The following is a 15,984-nucleotide window of genomic DNA, read 5'->3' on the forward strand; positions in this document are numbered from 1 at the left end:
CGATACAAAGGTTGGCAGGGTTGTCAAGGACACTACTGACAATATGCTGCTGCAACAGGATCTGGAAAGGTTGAGCAGGTGGGCTGAGAGGTGGCAAATGAAGTTTAACATTGACAAATGTAAAGTACTACACATGGGAAACAGCAACCCCAGAGCAACGTATCAACTCTGTGGTACAACACTGACAGTGGTAGAGAATGAAAGGGACTTGGGGGTGGTTGTGCAGGCAGATATGAAGTTCTCTGAGCAGTGCAGACGGGCTGCAAGAGTAGCTCATGGAGTATTGTCAATGATATACAGGAATTTTTCCAGCAGGGATAAGGAGGTGATTATTCCATTGTATAAGGCGATGGTCAGGCCACACCTAGAGTACTGTATACAGGTCTGGAGGCCTCATTTCAAGAAGGATGTAGAGCTGCTGGAACGAGTACAGAGAAGGGCAACAAGATTAGTGAATGGATCAAAGGGGTGCTCTTACGAAGAAAGGCTTAAGTTTTGCAAATTACAGTGTCTTGAGACTAGGCACCAGCGAGGTGATCTGATAGAGGTGTATAAAGCCTTTAATGGTTTAAGCATGCTCAATGCTGATGGGATTCTTCCTCTAGCTCAGAAAAATCACCTGAGAGGGCATAAATTCAAATTGAGGAAAGACAGATGTAGGATAGACGTGCGGATTTTTGCCTTTAGCCAGCGGGTGGTTGGTTGGTGGAACAGACTTCCATCCCTTGTGGTGGAGGTTGATAGCCTAAATAAGTTTAAGGCTCAGCTGGACAAGTATTTTGAACGAACAGAGGGGTGAAGTGGAAGTGGTTTTTTTTTTTTTTTTTTTGGCTGATATTGCATAAGCTTGCTTTCTTGCATCAAATGCCTCTACTAATGCTAATGCTAACAGATGTGCGGAAATTTTCCTTTAGCCAGTGGGTAGTTGATTGGTGGAACAGACTTCCATCTTTTGTTGTGGAAGTTGATAGCCTAAATAAATTTAAGGCTGAGCTGGACAGGCATCTGGAACGAATGGAGGGGTGAAATGGGAGGTTTTTTTTTTTTTTTTCTGCCTGATGCTGCACAAGCTTGCTTTCTTCCATCGTATGCCTCTACTAATGCCAATTGGGGGGGGGGATAGACTGAATGTGTGAGTCAGATTCATATAAATAACAACATGGATAGTAATTTAGTAATGTAAAGTGTGAATCAATATAAGATAAACTGACATATATCAAAGGCTGTCAGAGTAGTATTGTTTTATGATGAATTATTAAAAACACAACATTTATAATATGGCCACACAATATTTTAAATTTGTTTTGTCAGATACGCCCCAAGTACAGTCAGCACTACAACTATAAAATTCTGTTCGTAACTAAAACAATTACTTTTTTTATGTTTTGTTAAAATCATATCATTTTATTTTATTTTTTTAAAAATTCCTTGATGCACACTCCAGCAGAGCTCCTTCTGACAGCCAAGCTGTTAAGACAAACAAATAAAAATGGTTTCTCATAATTGTTTATATTACATATTCCACTCTTTCTGTGAGGTTGAGTATAGAAGATTAAAGTTATAGCAAACATTGGTCAGGGAGTTCACATGGTGGACACAGTGTTAGAAATACATGCAAAGAAACTGAAACCAAGGAGCTCATGAACTAAGTAGACATAAATAATAAGACTCCATTTGGTACAGGGCTTCTTTAATTCCATATAACATTAGCCTCTGAATAATTCCATATAACATTAGCCTCTGAATAATTCCATATAACATTAGCCTCTGAATAATTCCATATAACATTAGCCTCTGAATAATTCCATATAACATTTTGTGATTATTAAATAATGGTATCCATAAAAAGTGCTAGACCTAATGGCACTGTTTTTTTTTTAACTTAATTTTTTTCCATTGTGACAGCAGATAAAAGAAGTGCATTGTTACCTAAAAAAAAAAATGCCTAGAATTTTTTCTTTTTCTTTTCTTTTTTTTTGCAAACATCTCAAACACAAAAAGTATTAAAACCTATATTAATTAATACCACCTGTGGACTGAAGTCAAAGAAGACAGAAAATACTTGTAGTTAAACATAAATTTCTGTTCATAGTAATTTTTGGAAAACATACAGGAAAGAAGGGTTGTTCCACAGAACAAAAGTAGAACAGATAAACGAAGAAGAGGAAAAATTGGATTTGTGAGTTTGGATTGGACAGTGTTTGCAATTCACTGTTTGTGACACGTTTGGTCCGGTTTGGAAGAAAGTGAGCAAATCAAAGATGACAATTCAGATGAACAGTGCCCATAGATACATCTATAGAAAAAGGCACATAGATAAAAGAACCACTTAGTTGTTCTACAGGGAAGGGTTTTTGCTTTCATAAAGGTGACTACGACGGTCACAGACAGTTTTTAAATTATATTCAATGAGACCAACCGATGATGTTATGAACAACAAATTCTAAATTGCAACTGCTTCTCCAAATAGAATTTGGGGTAAGCAATCGAGGCAAAGAAAACTGAACATCTTTGAGTCAAAGAGCAAAGAGAATGTGTGTGTTAAAAAACAGGTCATTAAATACAGTAGTTGTTCTCTTTTGAATCTAATCGAGAAGCTTGAGGGAGGTTTTGAGGGCATCACATCAGATAACGCAACAACACTGTATGCAAGGCTGGATTTGAGATTCATAAACAATGACTATAAGTAGAGTAATGCTAAATTTATATACAACCCCACACGGAATCAGGTGATACAGAAGGCAACAGTACATATATAGTATAAACTAACCTGCAATCAAGTCACAAAGGAGGTTAGGCAAGTTACAGCAGATTACAAGAGGTCTCTAGCAAAGGATGCAAAGACTTCTTTACCAAATATGAATGTTTTAACTGTTGATAATCTGCCCAAGTTGCTGACAAGCTGAATTTTGCATCTATATTTACAAATGAGGAACTTTTTAGAGATTGGATGCCAGGCATGTATCAAATTTTAACAGGGAGCTAAAATGATACTGCAAAAACTGAGAGGAAAATGGAAGAGAAATTGTTGACACTAAATTTAAAACATGCAACTGGAGTGGATCAGATCTATCCAATTATATTAAAGGAAGAAGAAAAAAAAAAGTTTGTTTATATATTGGATTCAAGGTTGATCCCTATTGAGAAGAAGTCTGCTAATGTAGCTTCAATTCACAAAGGGAGATCTAAGGATGATATGAATAACATATACCTGTTAGCTTGACTTCTGTTCCAGAGGAAATTATGAAGTCACTGGTTAAAGAAGTAATACATGATCATCAAGACAGGATTTGTTAAGGGGCAGTATTGTCTGATAAATCTAATTAGATACTATAATGCAGTAACAAAGGAACTGGATGCAAAAAATAATTTTCACATCATATACTTAGATTTCAGAAAAGCTTTTGACACTGTTCCACATAAAAGAATGCTATACAAATTAGAGCAGTGTGTCATTATGGGCAAGTTACTGCTATAGATAAAGAGATGGTGAAATGGGAGAAGACAAACAGTGGTTATTAATGAGCACTTCTCTTCTTGAACTAATGTTATTGGTGGATTCCAGAGGCTTCAGTAATCTGGAATCATAAACTTCAGTAAAATATAGAAAATAACACTGGGCAGTAATCTGCCCAGTGTTATTTTCTATATTTATTAATGATATGGATGAAGGTACACGAGACTTAATGTCTAACTTTGCAGATGATACAAGGTTTGGCAGGATGGTTAATGACAATAATCAGAGTGTGCTACTGCAAAAAGATCTAGAAAAATCTAAAAAATGTAGATGGGCTGAGAAGTGGCAAATGAAGTTTAACATTGAAAAATGCAACATACTATATATGTTATAGTAATCCCAGAATAACACACACCCACTATAGGGTGCCACACTCAGGGTAGTGGAGAATGAAAAAGACCTGGAGATAAATGTGCAATTAATCACATATGAAGTTTTCTCACCAATGCAGACTGCCTGCAAGGACAGATCATAGTGTTTTGTCAATGATATACAGGAATTTTGCTAGCTGGGATAAGGTGGTGATTATCCCATTTTATAAGGCAGTAGTTAAGCCACATCTTGAGTACATACAGGCCTGGAAGCCTCATTTTAGGAAGCACGTAGATCAATTGGAATGAGTGAAAGTGCCCAGAAAAGCAGTGAAATTAATGAGGGGAACAATAGCGTGCACTCACCAAGAAAAGCTTCAGTCCACAAATTCCAAAATCTGGATTCTAGGCACAGTAAAAAGATCAGATTGCTGTTTCAAGGCTTTGTTAAAGGGTGACTTGTGTGTGACCAATCTTATAGTAGTATCGTAATATGACTAATCTTACAGTAATAAGGGAACTTGATATAAATCACAATTTTGACATCATATATTTAGATTTCAGAAAAGTTTTTGATACTGTTGTACATAAAGACTGCTACAAATTGGGCCAATGTGGAATTAGCAGAAAGATACTATTATGGATAAAGGAACGGTTGGGTGGGAGAAAACAGAGTGGTTATCTTGAGCTACTAATATTAGTGGATCATGAGCTACTGTTATTAGTGGATCATGAGCTACTGTTATTAGTGGATCATGAGCTACTGTTATTAGTGGATCATGAGCTACTGTTATTAGTGGATCATGAGTGGAGCTACTGTTATTAGTGGAGCTACTGTTATTAGTGGATCATGAGTGGAGCTACTGTTATTAGTGGATCATGAGTGGAGCTACTGTTATTAGTGGATTGCCACAGGGTTCGGCACTAGGCCTATTGTTGCTTTCTATACTTATTAATGATAACTGAGGTTATCATCAATAAATATACTGATGAAGGCATATCAGGCTGATGTAAGTTTTCAGATGATATAAAAGTTGGCAGGGTGGTCAATGAATAATCAGAGTATGCTACTACAACAAGATCCAGAAAAATTAAGCAGATGGGCTGAGGAGTGGCAGTTGAAATTTAACATTAACAAATGTGAGGTACTGCATATGGGTAGCAATAATCTCAAAATAACATTCTCTACAATCCTGTGAGGTACCTGGGGGTAATTATGTAGACAGACACAAAGTTCTCTGAGTAGTGCAGATGTGCTGCTAGGAGAGCTCATAGGGCTTCGTCAATGATATATGTGAATTGAGAATTTCCAGTAGGAATAAGGAAATGATTATCCCATTGTATAAGGATTTTTAAGCCACATCGTGAGCACTACATAAATATGTGAAATGTGCAGAGAAGAGCAATGAAATTAGAGGAAGGGAACAAAAGGAACAACAGAAGAAAAAAAAGGGTGCCCTTACCAAGAAAGGCTTCACTTCTGTAAACTGCAGTGTCTGAAGAGTAGGTACCTGTGAGAAGATCAGATTGAGGTGTTTAATGCTCTGAATGGATTCAGTAAGTTCAATGCTGATGGAATCCTGCCTCTTCATACACTCTTCACACATGAGAGGACATAAATTCAAACTGAGGAAGGATGATTGTATTCCTGTATATCACTGATAAAACCTCATGAGCTGTTTTGTTCTGTCAGCCTGCCTGCACTGCCCAGAGTACTTCATATCTGATTGCACAGTTAGTCCCAAGGTCTGTTTCATAGATGTGCAGAAGTTTGCCTTCAGTAAGCTGACTGTCTGAATAAACCTGCAACTGGTTTTGCAGAAGTGAGTAGATTGAATAAATTGAAGGAAGAACTAGACAAACTATTAGAGGGAGGACAGACAAATGATAAGGGAGGATTTTGTTTTCTGGCTGATGCTGTATAAGCTTGTTTTCACTTTTAATACTTCTGTAAACAATGGTTTTAGAGGCAGAACTAATAAAAGTTTTGCTTCAGGCACAACATGGATTTTAAAAAAATAAACAAGTTCCCTTAATAATTATTGTAATACAGTAATGAAAGGTCAAGCACTTGCATGCTCCAGGAAGAATAAAAAAAATAAAAAAAAATCCCACCACTCACTCCCAGAAATAAGAAAACAAATATCTCATCTATCTTGTCCTACAACACCATTACTGTTATAAATGGCAGTGCTCTGCCAAGTTAAGCTCACAGCAAAATAAACTTCATGTTACCACAAGATACCTTGATATTATACTTTTTTAAAATAATTATAAGATTAATCTCCATTCATTTCAAAGATGAGACAATGCTAGCTGTTCTGGGACTGTTATAATTTCATATCAGATAGAAGGTGATCCTAATGACAATTCTCTGATATAACAAGGAATTGTCACTAGGGGAAAAAAGTTGGTCTACACGAGGTGCCACCAGATATCTTAAGTAAGAACTTGAAAATTATAAAATGGCTAATTCTATTCAGATTTTTCAAAATGAGTATTAATATCAGTAGTGGCAAACAATGCAAAAAAGCAACCTTATACAGCATCAGCAAAAAAACCCCATTCCATATCACCTGTATTGCAACACCAGTCAAAGTTTGTTCCACAATCAACTGAAGACACACTTCCACTCATCTATCCTGTAATCACCTTTAATTTTAATTTATGTGCTTTCATGTGAGGAGGAGGAATAATTCCATCAGCACTGAGAATACCCATTTTTATTCAGTCTTAAACAGAGTTCTCAATCAGAACTCCTTACTGATGTCTACTCTCCAGATGCTGCAATTTTCAGAACTGAAGCCATTCCTGGTAAAGAGCACCCTTTAGTACATCTCTTACTTATTTGCACTTATTTGAAAATAAGTAAGAGATGAACTTACTTACTCGTTGTACTTATTTGTGCCTATTCCAACAGATCCACATCATTCCTAAAATCAGGCTTCCAGACCTGTATGCAGTACACATGTGGTCTAACCATTGTTATACAATGGAATAATTACCTCCTTCTCCCTGCTAGCAAAATTCCTGTATATCACTGATAAAACCTCATGAGCTGTTTTCATTTTCCACTATGATTTTTCATCAAAATCAGATAAGTTTTTATAAATCTTTGCCATTTCATTAGGCTAATTGTCATGTCATATCTAATAAATCATATTCTATAAGTAGCTTTATAGTCCTTAATAGTCACACTCCTTAGTTTACTTTAAATTTAGCTAGAGATTTTGTAGGTTATTACTTAATATACATAGAACCTTTGTATCATTCGAAACTTGCCACCATTGTTATAGTATTGTAGAGTAAGTGGAAGGGGAATTCTAATTTTCTTAATTGTGGTAAATATGTAGCTCTAAAGTTTGAATCACATAGGTTGGAGTTAGTAGGATAATTTTCTTAGATATTATAATTAAATTATAAATTTCAAGCAAAACAGTACAGCCTAATACATATACAAAAATACATTATATATTTTTTGTGTTTAGCTAGGGATATAACTAATTTAACATTGTGATCCTTATGGTATAGTGTAACGTATATCTCAAACTTGATAGCATAAGGTATAACATAAAACTAGATATTGTAATATGTATCACTGCATTTAGGAATCTGTTAGCTTAGTATAGTATTGCTAATTAATCAATTAAATTTATTAATTTTCATTGTTAATCAATTAATTGTATTTTAACGGAAATCATACCCAAAACTAGATCAACAAAGCAATGGGCACAAAGTGGCAGGAGTGCTGTGGCTCAGGGGAGAACCAAAGGGAGTGATTCTCCAATGCATCACAGTATAAAAATATGTGCAACTTGTGAAATGTTAGCAAACCTTTCTAGAACAGGACATGGCCTAGCCAAGGATGTTCTTGTGTGTGTGTGTGCTAAGTGCAGAGAATGTACAAATTAGGTACCAACTCAGTGTTCTGATGGGTATCTATGAGAGTTGGAAGAGTAGGATAGATGCCCTCAAAGGAATTAAAATGGGGAGCCCGTCAAGCTCTCAGCTGCCCAACTCAACACCAGAGCTCACTCTTGTGCATCCAGCAACAGAGTGACAATCTTCAAGACAGAATTTGCTGGTCCTACAGGAGCTAGTTATTGTCGGTGCCTCAACTGTCAGGGAAATAGAAAATTTCCCTGACAAAAAGGATAGGTGGAATAGAACCAGGGTATGTCTGTGAGGGGCAGAAATTTATGTTGTAGAGCAGATATCATCTTTTAAGGGCACAAAAGGTGATACAGTTGTATGCGATGGCACTAATGACATTAAGAGTAGGAGGCCTACAAACTTACTTAACAAGTACAGGTCAATGCTGAAAAAAGTCACAAGTTAGGGTTAAATTTGAAAGCTGCAATTCTGCTCAGATGGCCTTCTAGGGTGGAGTTATGATGAGAGCCTTGTCAATCAAATCAAATCAGCCTTGAAAAGACTGTATAAGGCTCATGTGGTAGAATTTTCCTCAGCATGGTCTGTGCTTGTTAACAGGAGAGACTGCTTCTACAGGGATAGTATACACTTAAATAGAAAGGGATAAGAATATTTGCTAGCGCTACTGAGGCAGTGTTAGGTGGGTCGGAAAACGTTGGAAAACCTTAGCTTCGGAGGATTCATAAAATAATCGATGAAGAGTAGCCACAGGCAGATCATGGAACAATTAAATACATGGGCTGTGCTAGAGTAACTAAGAGTAAGAACAGGTGCATGTATACTTGCATGTACACCAATGCTAGGAGTATAGTAAATAAATTTGATGAATTTGAAGTGCTGGTCAAACATCAAAGAGAGATACTGGTGGGATATTGGAGACATGGTGTCACACAGATATAAGCAATGCATAATTGGAATTTTGGGAGTACAATTGTGTACAGAAAAAATAGACAAAATAGGAAGGGAGGAGGGGTTATACTGTTAGTTAAAAAACACATAAAATTTAAGGCAGTGCATCCAGTTGACATGGGTGGGTAGTGCAATGTTGAGTCAATTTGGCATGACGTAAGCACTGAGAAAGTAAAAATGAGAGTAGGAGTGTATTATAGGCCTAATGACCCTGATGAATACAACAAACAACTGTACAGAGAAATAGTGTGGATAAATTAGAATGTCTTATAATAGAGGTTTTAACTTCCCAGATACTAACAGGAACTTGTGGGTTAGTCAGTCACACACTAGTAAAATTTTGTGGATTTTTTGGATGACTGTTTTCTACAGCAGCATATTTAATTTGTATGTGCTGATTATGAATATGACAGTAAAACGTTTCTATCTCGTCACACTTTTTAGAAAAATGCAAAAACAGTAAATGTAAAATAGCTTCAAAATCAATGAAATCTTCCAACAACACATTCTGTACTTTTCCCAGTCAAATTTATTGTAACAAAAGAGACATATTTGTGTTGTTTAATGGTATACTAATACCTTTTTTTAGTTTTATGGCCCTGAGGAGTGGTCGCTCTGAGTTATATTGCTATAATCCTTATTATATAGTAGCACATTTGGAACCTACTATATTTCTGGTAGCCAGGCACCTCTGTGAAAGACGACTTGTCTACAAGCTATCTTTAGCCCTTAAATGTATACTTTTGGGGTTAGTTTCAATTCAAAAGATCTAGTGGTAGGTTGTGGTATTTTAAAGTTCTTTTTCGGTCTTGTGAAAACTCGTGAAATGGAGCAAAAACACTGTGCATGCATTAATTCACCAAACAGTTTTTGTTACAGTGAAGTTGCAACATCGTTCAATCACAGACAAGGTGAAACAAGCTTATTATTTTTATTTCGGTTGTCATGTGAGTGATCAGGATAAAAGGTGGGCACTGCATAGGTGCTGTATAATGTGCTATGTAAATCTGACTGAAGGGGATCAATTCTAAAATGCCTTTTGCTGTTCCAATGATCTAGCAAGAACCAACAAGTCACCTCAAAGATTGTTATTTCTGCCTCACAAATACTAAGGGGTTTTCAAGGAAAAATAGAGTTAAAATAAAATACCCCAACCTTCCGTCTGCAATAAGACCAGTGACACACACACACACACACACACACACACACACACACACGGAACTCCCTATTCCTCCACCTAGTTGTGAAGAAATCACTATTCTGGAAGAGCAAGAGTCACTAGAGTCCATAACTGCCCTCTCAATGTCTGCCGATCCTAGTTACAATCCTGTAAATGATTTTTTTTTTTTTTTTTTTTGATTTGGTAGTTGTTGGCGCATCGGCTTCTGTGGCCATATTGCACCTCCCAAGGTTTTTGCAGTACTTTGATCCAAACCCGAGGCGGGAATCGAACCCGCGACCTTTGGGTTGCCGGGCAGGTACTTTACCCACTGGGCTAGCCCGGTTGGCCCTGTAAATGACAAAACCCCATACTTAAATGAGCAAAGTAAACTTAATGATTTGGTTAGGGATTTAAATCTTTCAAAGAAACAGGCTGAGCTATTAAGATCTAAGTTGCAACAGTAGAATTTGCTGGCAAAAACCACAAGGATTTCTGTGTTTAGAAACCGAAATGAAAAGTTTGCGGGTTATTATCAAATGGAAGCTTCTCTTTGTGTCTGCAAAGATGTAAATGGATTGATGGATAAACTAGGGGTTTGAACACAATACTGAAGAATGGAGATTATTCATCAATTCTTCTAAACTCAGTTTAAAAGAAGTTTTGCTAAACAATGGTAATATCAAACTGTTGGTCCCAGTGGCTATGAAAAAACTTATTGGTCATTTATGGAGTATTTATGGAGTATTTCCTGTGTTCATGGGATAGTCAATTAGCAGAACATCATTATATTGTGAAGGAATGGCCCAATAGAGAGGAATACATTCCCGAGAAACTCAACATCAAATGCACGCCTTTAGCAAAACCTGAAATGGTGCTTCTCCTGCCTTTGCACATTAATTTGGGTCTCATGAAAAATTTTGTAAAAGCTCTGGACAAATATAGTGAGGTTTCAAGTACTTAAAAAGCCAGTTTCCAAAAATTAGTGATGCAAAGTTGAAGGAGGGTATATTCATAGGCCCACAAATTAGATGGCTTTTAAAGGATAAAATCTTTGAAACTAAACTTAACGCCACTAAATTAGCTGTGCGGAAATCCTTCAGAGCTGTTGTTGGCAGGATTTTAGGGAATAAAAAAGTAGAGAATTATAAAGAGTTGATAGAAGAATTGTTGCATAACTATCAAAAGTTAGGATGCCAAATGTCACTGAAGATATACTTCCTACATTTGCACCTTGACTTCTTTCCAGACAACTTGGGATCTTTCAGTGACAAGCAGGGGGAATGATTCCACCAAGATATCCACACTATGGAGCAGAGGTATCAAGGGATGGGACCCAGCAATGATGGGTGACTGTGTTGCTGGTTTCTAATAAGGGAGGACCATTCTGCCCATAAGAGGGAAAAATAACTGTAAGTAGTACGATTTCCTATTTTTGCCTCCACTTCTGGGGGTTAATTGCTTACTTAAATTCAAATAGGTGTTTATAAAATTTAAATATGCTATTTTTTATCCATTTGGAATGTTTACTGGTCATCATTTCTATTTCAAGCAACTAATTTACAATAAAAATAGTCAAGTACATTTAGATAAGTAAAAATTCACAATTTTTAGAAAAAAGGAGCATGAAACCATAACATGAAAACATGACATGCTACGAACTTTCTACTTTCTACTACTCAAATGTCAACACTGGAATGTTGGCATTCGAGGTGAGCGAATGCGCTTCGTCAGGGCTCCTCAGTTAAGTGGATTACTGTTGGTTAGTGCTTTTAAATATTTGATTTATTTAGATTTGTTGGATTATTTTGTTATAGGTTTTCCTGTAACAGTTTGATTTTAATAATATTATAGATATCATTTTTTAAAGTTAACTTTCATTGATATTTATTTAATTTTATAATGGTAGTTACGAGATCTGCCTTAAACACATTACAGGGTATCGTGACTCACACGGAAATAGCCAATGGCGATTTACAGGTGAGTCATGATTTAATCCGTTGTGGAACCTGTGGAATGTTTTCCAAGGTCGACCTGGTGACTAATCCTAGCTCACCTGGGGATTCTTTTCTTTCTAATCGATGTAAGGAGTGCAATCTTAAATTACAATTTGGTGCACTGATGGAACAATTTGAGTCCCTGAAAAAACGTGTGCTTGCCCTCAAGAATAATGCATCTGGGAGCTCATCAGGGACTCAAGAATCTAGCAATCTACCAAGTGATTCACACCTGATTCGGGCCTCAAAAAAGAAAAACCAAGGGTGCAAACTACTCTGGTTAAAAAGGACATTGTTTTTAGGAGACTCCATTGTCAGGGAAATGGGGAATATTTTTTGTAATAAGGATAGGTGGAGTAGAACCAGGGTATGTCTGCCGGGAGCAACTATTAATGATGTCACCAATAGATTGTCAGATTTTAAGGGGGTAAAGAGAATATTATTATTCATGTGGGGACTAATGATATTAAACGTACACGATCTGACGATTTGTTGGAAAAATACAGGACCATGTTGAGGAAATGCCGCAAGCTAGGCCACAATGTCTGTGTCTGCAATTCTGCCCAGACACGATAGGAGGGATTATATGTTAAAAGCCGTATGGATTAACTCAAGACTTGAGGGACTCTGCAAGGCTTTAGGGGGGAAATTTCTATCAGCATTGCCCACACTTGTAGGTAGCAGGAATTTGTTTTGTAGAGACGGGATACACGTAAACAAAGGTGGTGCAAAAGTTTTTGCCAGTATTATTGAGGATACCTTAAAGGTTCAGGGAAATTGCTAGTTAGGGGGGATGTGGGTAATACTGACACGCGTTTATCTGATAATATTGGTCAAAGTAACTCTTGCACATATCTGTTACCCCAACTGGACGTATTATCTAGATGTTCTGGGGGGCAGAAACGTTTCACGTGAGCGGGTAGGTAATGCCAGGGAAGAGAGCCTAAAAAACTTCAAGGGTTGTTAGAGTTGTTAAATATACAAGAACAGTAAGTCTTAATTGTTTATACAGTAATGTTAGAAGTGTCGTCAATAAAATGAGCGAATTCGAACTGCTGGTTAAAACAAGTAAAACGGACATAATAGGGCTTACGGAGACATGGTGCCACCCGGAAATTGGGGATGATGAGTTTCAGTACGGATTTTATAATGTATTTAGGAAGAATAGGGTAGATAGAAAGGGTGGTGGCATAATGCGTCTTATCAGAAGCAGCCTGAGTGCGACTAGGCACCAGGATTCAGACGTTTCACATGCTAGTATAGAATCTGTATGGTGTGGGATAGTTGGAAACAAAGGTATAATGCGAGTAGGAGTAATCTACAGACCAGGTGATTGTGAAGATTATGACAAACGCCTCTACATTCAAATGGAATGGGCAAGTAAGCATCAATGTCTTATTATGGGTGATTTCAATTTGCCTCTAACTGACTGGAGAAAATGGGAAGGAAACTCGACATGGGGAACAAAATTTTTAAATCAACTAGATGACTCATTTGTATCAACATGTCAGGGAAAGTACTAGAGAAAAGAATATCCTAGACCTCATCATCACCCATGAATCAGATGACATAACAGGGCTGACAATAGAGGAACCAGTAACAGGAAGTGATCACGGAGTTCTATGGTGGATGATGATGAGAGAGGTAGCAGCAGTAAAAGGCAAAGGAATGGGTTTTAATTTCAGAAAAGGAAATTAAGATGCCTTAAGGTACTACATGGCCTCTGTTAACTGGGTAGATATCGAGCAGAGAATGAACACATTTTAACTGTGGTATGCTTTTAAAACATTAATCACAGATGCCTTGAATCTGTGATTAATGTTTGTGATTAACTATATACCATTAAAAAAATACTCCACGAAGAGGGTTCCAAGTTGGATGAATAGTGAAGTTGCCACACTACTTAAGCAGAAAAAGGTGGCATGGAAAGGTTACAGAGCAATAAAAAGTACTGAAGCTTATAACAGCTACAAGATGATCTGTAATAGAGCCACAGAAAAGGTTCAACAGGCAAAGGCAGTTTATGAGAAATCACTAGCAAACAGAGCAAAGAGGGGGGAGATAAGGAATTCTTCACATATATAAATGCCAAGAAGAGCAGGACAAACCAGATCGGACCTTTATGTAAGAGAAAGGTTGTTGTTGTTATTTGGTTTTTAGGAGCATTAGCAACTAAGGCCATATTGCTCCGGGGATATGCTGTGGTCATTCCCTGACCTTTCCACATCCTCCATATTTGGTGGCTCACGGGCTCGAACCAGGGTCTAATTAAGAAGCGTGTGCTATTCACTGCTGCTCCTGCCCACCTGGCTACGGAGGCACCTAAGGGAAAGGCGATATTATTAAATACACCAGCTGCTGTTGCAGATGAACTCAACAGTTATTTTGCATCGATATTTACAAATGAAAAACCTTTTGTGGCAATGGGAAATTGTGGGAGCGAAGTTGAAAAATATGTAATTAATGATATTGAAATTTCGCAAGATTATTTAATGAAAAAACTTTCGAGCCTACAAGCCGGTAAGGCTCCTGGAGTTGATGGAATATACCCTATTCCATCAATAGTGGTCTCAGAAAGGTTTTAAATTCTGTACAGTGGGATAAACTGACGAAGTTACCAACAGTAAATTCTAAGAGGGAAGCATTCAAGGAATTAATCGTGGATGCTACTAAAAGTTTCATACCTATTAAGAAATACTGTTCAAGGTTTAGGCCTAAATGGTTATCTAATGAAACTCTTAACAGGGAAGAAAAATGCATGGGATGCATATAAATTATCAAGCGACTCAGAAGCCTATGGCAGATATAAGCTAGTCTGTAATCAGGTCACAAAGGAGGTTAGGCAGGCGAAGGCAGATTATGAGAAATCCCTGGCAAAAGATGCTAAGAAAAACAGCAAGGATTTCTTTAATTATATAAACTCTAAAAGGAAGGGGATGAATCTGATTGGTTCACTTGACATCGATGGTTCGACTGTTGATGATCCTGCTCAGATAGCAAACAAACTGAATGAGTATTTTGCATCTACATTCACACATGAGGAATTATTAAGGTTTGAAAATGGCAGAAGGTTATCAAATTGTAGCAGGATACTTAAGTGGAGGAGAAATTGTGGAGCAAAGTGGAGGAGAAATTGTTGAAGTTAAACGTAAGAAAAGCACCTGGGGTGGATGGGATCTATCCAGTTATATTAAAGGAGGTGGCAAAGCAACTAAGCAAACCCTTAGCCATAATTATGAGAGCATCCTAGGACTCAGGGGATGTTCCCACAGACTGGAGTTGTGCAAATGTATCCCCAATTCACAAAGGGGGGATCGAAGGGTGACACGAGTAATTACAGACCAGTTAGTTTAACTGCTATTCCAGGTAAAATAATGGAGTCACTGGTTAAAGATGCATTGCAGGATCATCTAGACAAGACTGCAGCAATAATTCAGACACAGCATGGGTTTGTTAGGGGAAAGTCTTGTCTGACAAATTTGATAGGATATTATGATGTGGTTACAAAGGAACTGGAAGCAAAAAATAATTTTGATATCATGTACAGTGGATGTCGGTTATTTGGGCCACCGGTTACTACCCGTTTATTTGGGTAGTAACCGTTTTAAGATTTACTCCAAATAAACGGGTAGCCCGTTTATTTGGGGTAAATCTTAAAAAACAGAACCCAATCGAGAAAACTGCCAGGGTTTACTTCGCTTAATTGGGACAAAATTGGGTGCGGCCACAGCTATTTTGCAGCTCCTGGAGAAGTGAAGTTTTTTCTGATTTATTTTCTGTTTTATTAGCTTAAATTGGCATATTTACTTATTTTCTAGAGTAGTTTTATATTCATAGTTACGATACTTAGTTTAAAGTTTAACTTGATAGAGATTTTGTGGATATTACTTAGTATCGGTAACGGTATCAAATCCACGTGTTACAAATTGCAGCTCCGTTGAATGAGAGGTTTTTAACCGTATTTAGCCGATTTATTAACCAACTGTTATATCAAATTATTATCTATAAGTAGCTATAGACCTAGTCATGATCCTTAGTTTATTCTAAATTGAGACAGCGAGATTTGGAAGTTAATCAATACTTAAGAGTCCGTAGAAGTACCGTTCGTAATTACCGCCATTGTAACATGATACAGCATATCAGGAATTCGATAGCATT

At 37.1% G+C, this 15,984-nt stretch overlaps 1 protein-coding gene across 1 annotated transcript in view; it reads right to left on the reverse strand.

Annotated features, from left to right (window-relative positions):
• Positions 1-1,417: 1,417 nt before the first annotated feature.
• Positions 1,418-15,984, reverse strand: part of LOC150088372 (phospholipid-transporting ATPase ABCA3-like) — an 81,309-nt gene continuing 66,742 nt past the window's right edge. The window contains exon 5 of the mRNA XM_090370139.1: positions 1,418-1,467. Coding sequence (XP_090226265.1) covers positions 1,418-1,467 — 50 coding nt within the window. The remainder of the gene's footprint in view (positions 1,468-15,984) is intronic.

This window comes from Mastigoproctus giganteus, chromosome 3, assembly GCF_048544385.1.
Source record: "Mastigoproctus giganteus isolate SK-2022 chromosome 3, ASM4854438v1, whole genome shotgun sequence".
Lineage (NCBI taxonomy): Eukaryota > Metazoa > Arthropoda > Arachnida > Uropygi > Thelyphonidae > Mastigoproctus > Mastigoproctus giganteus.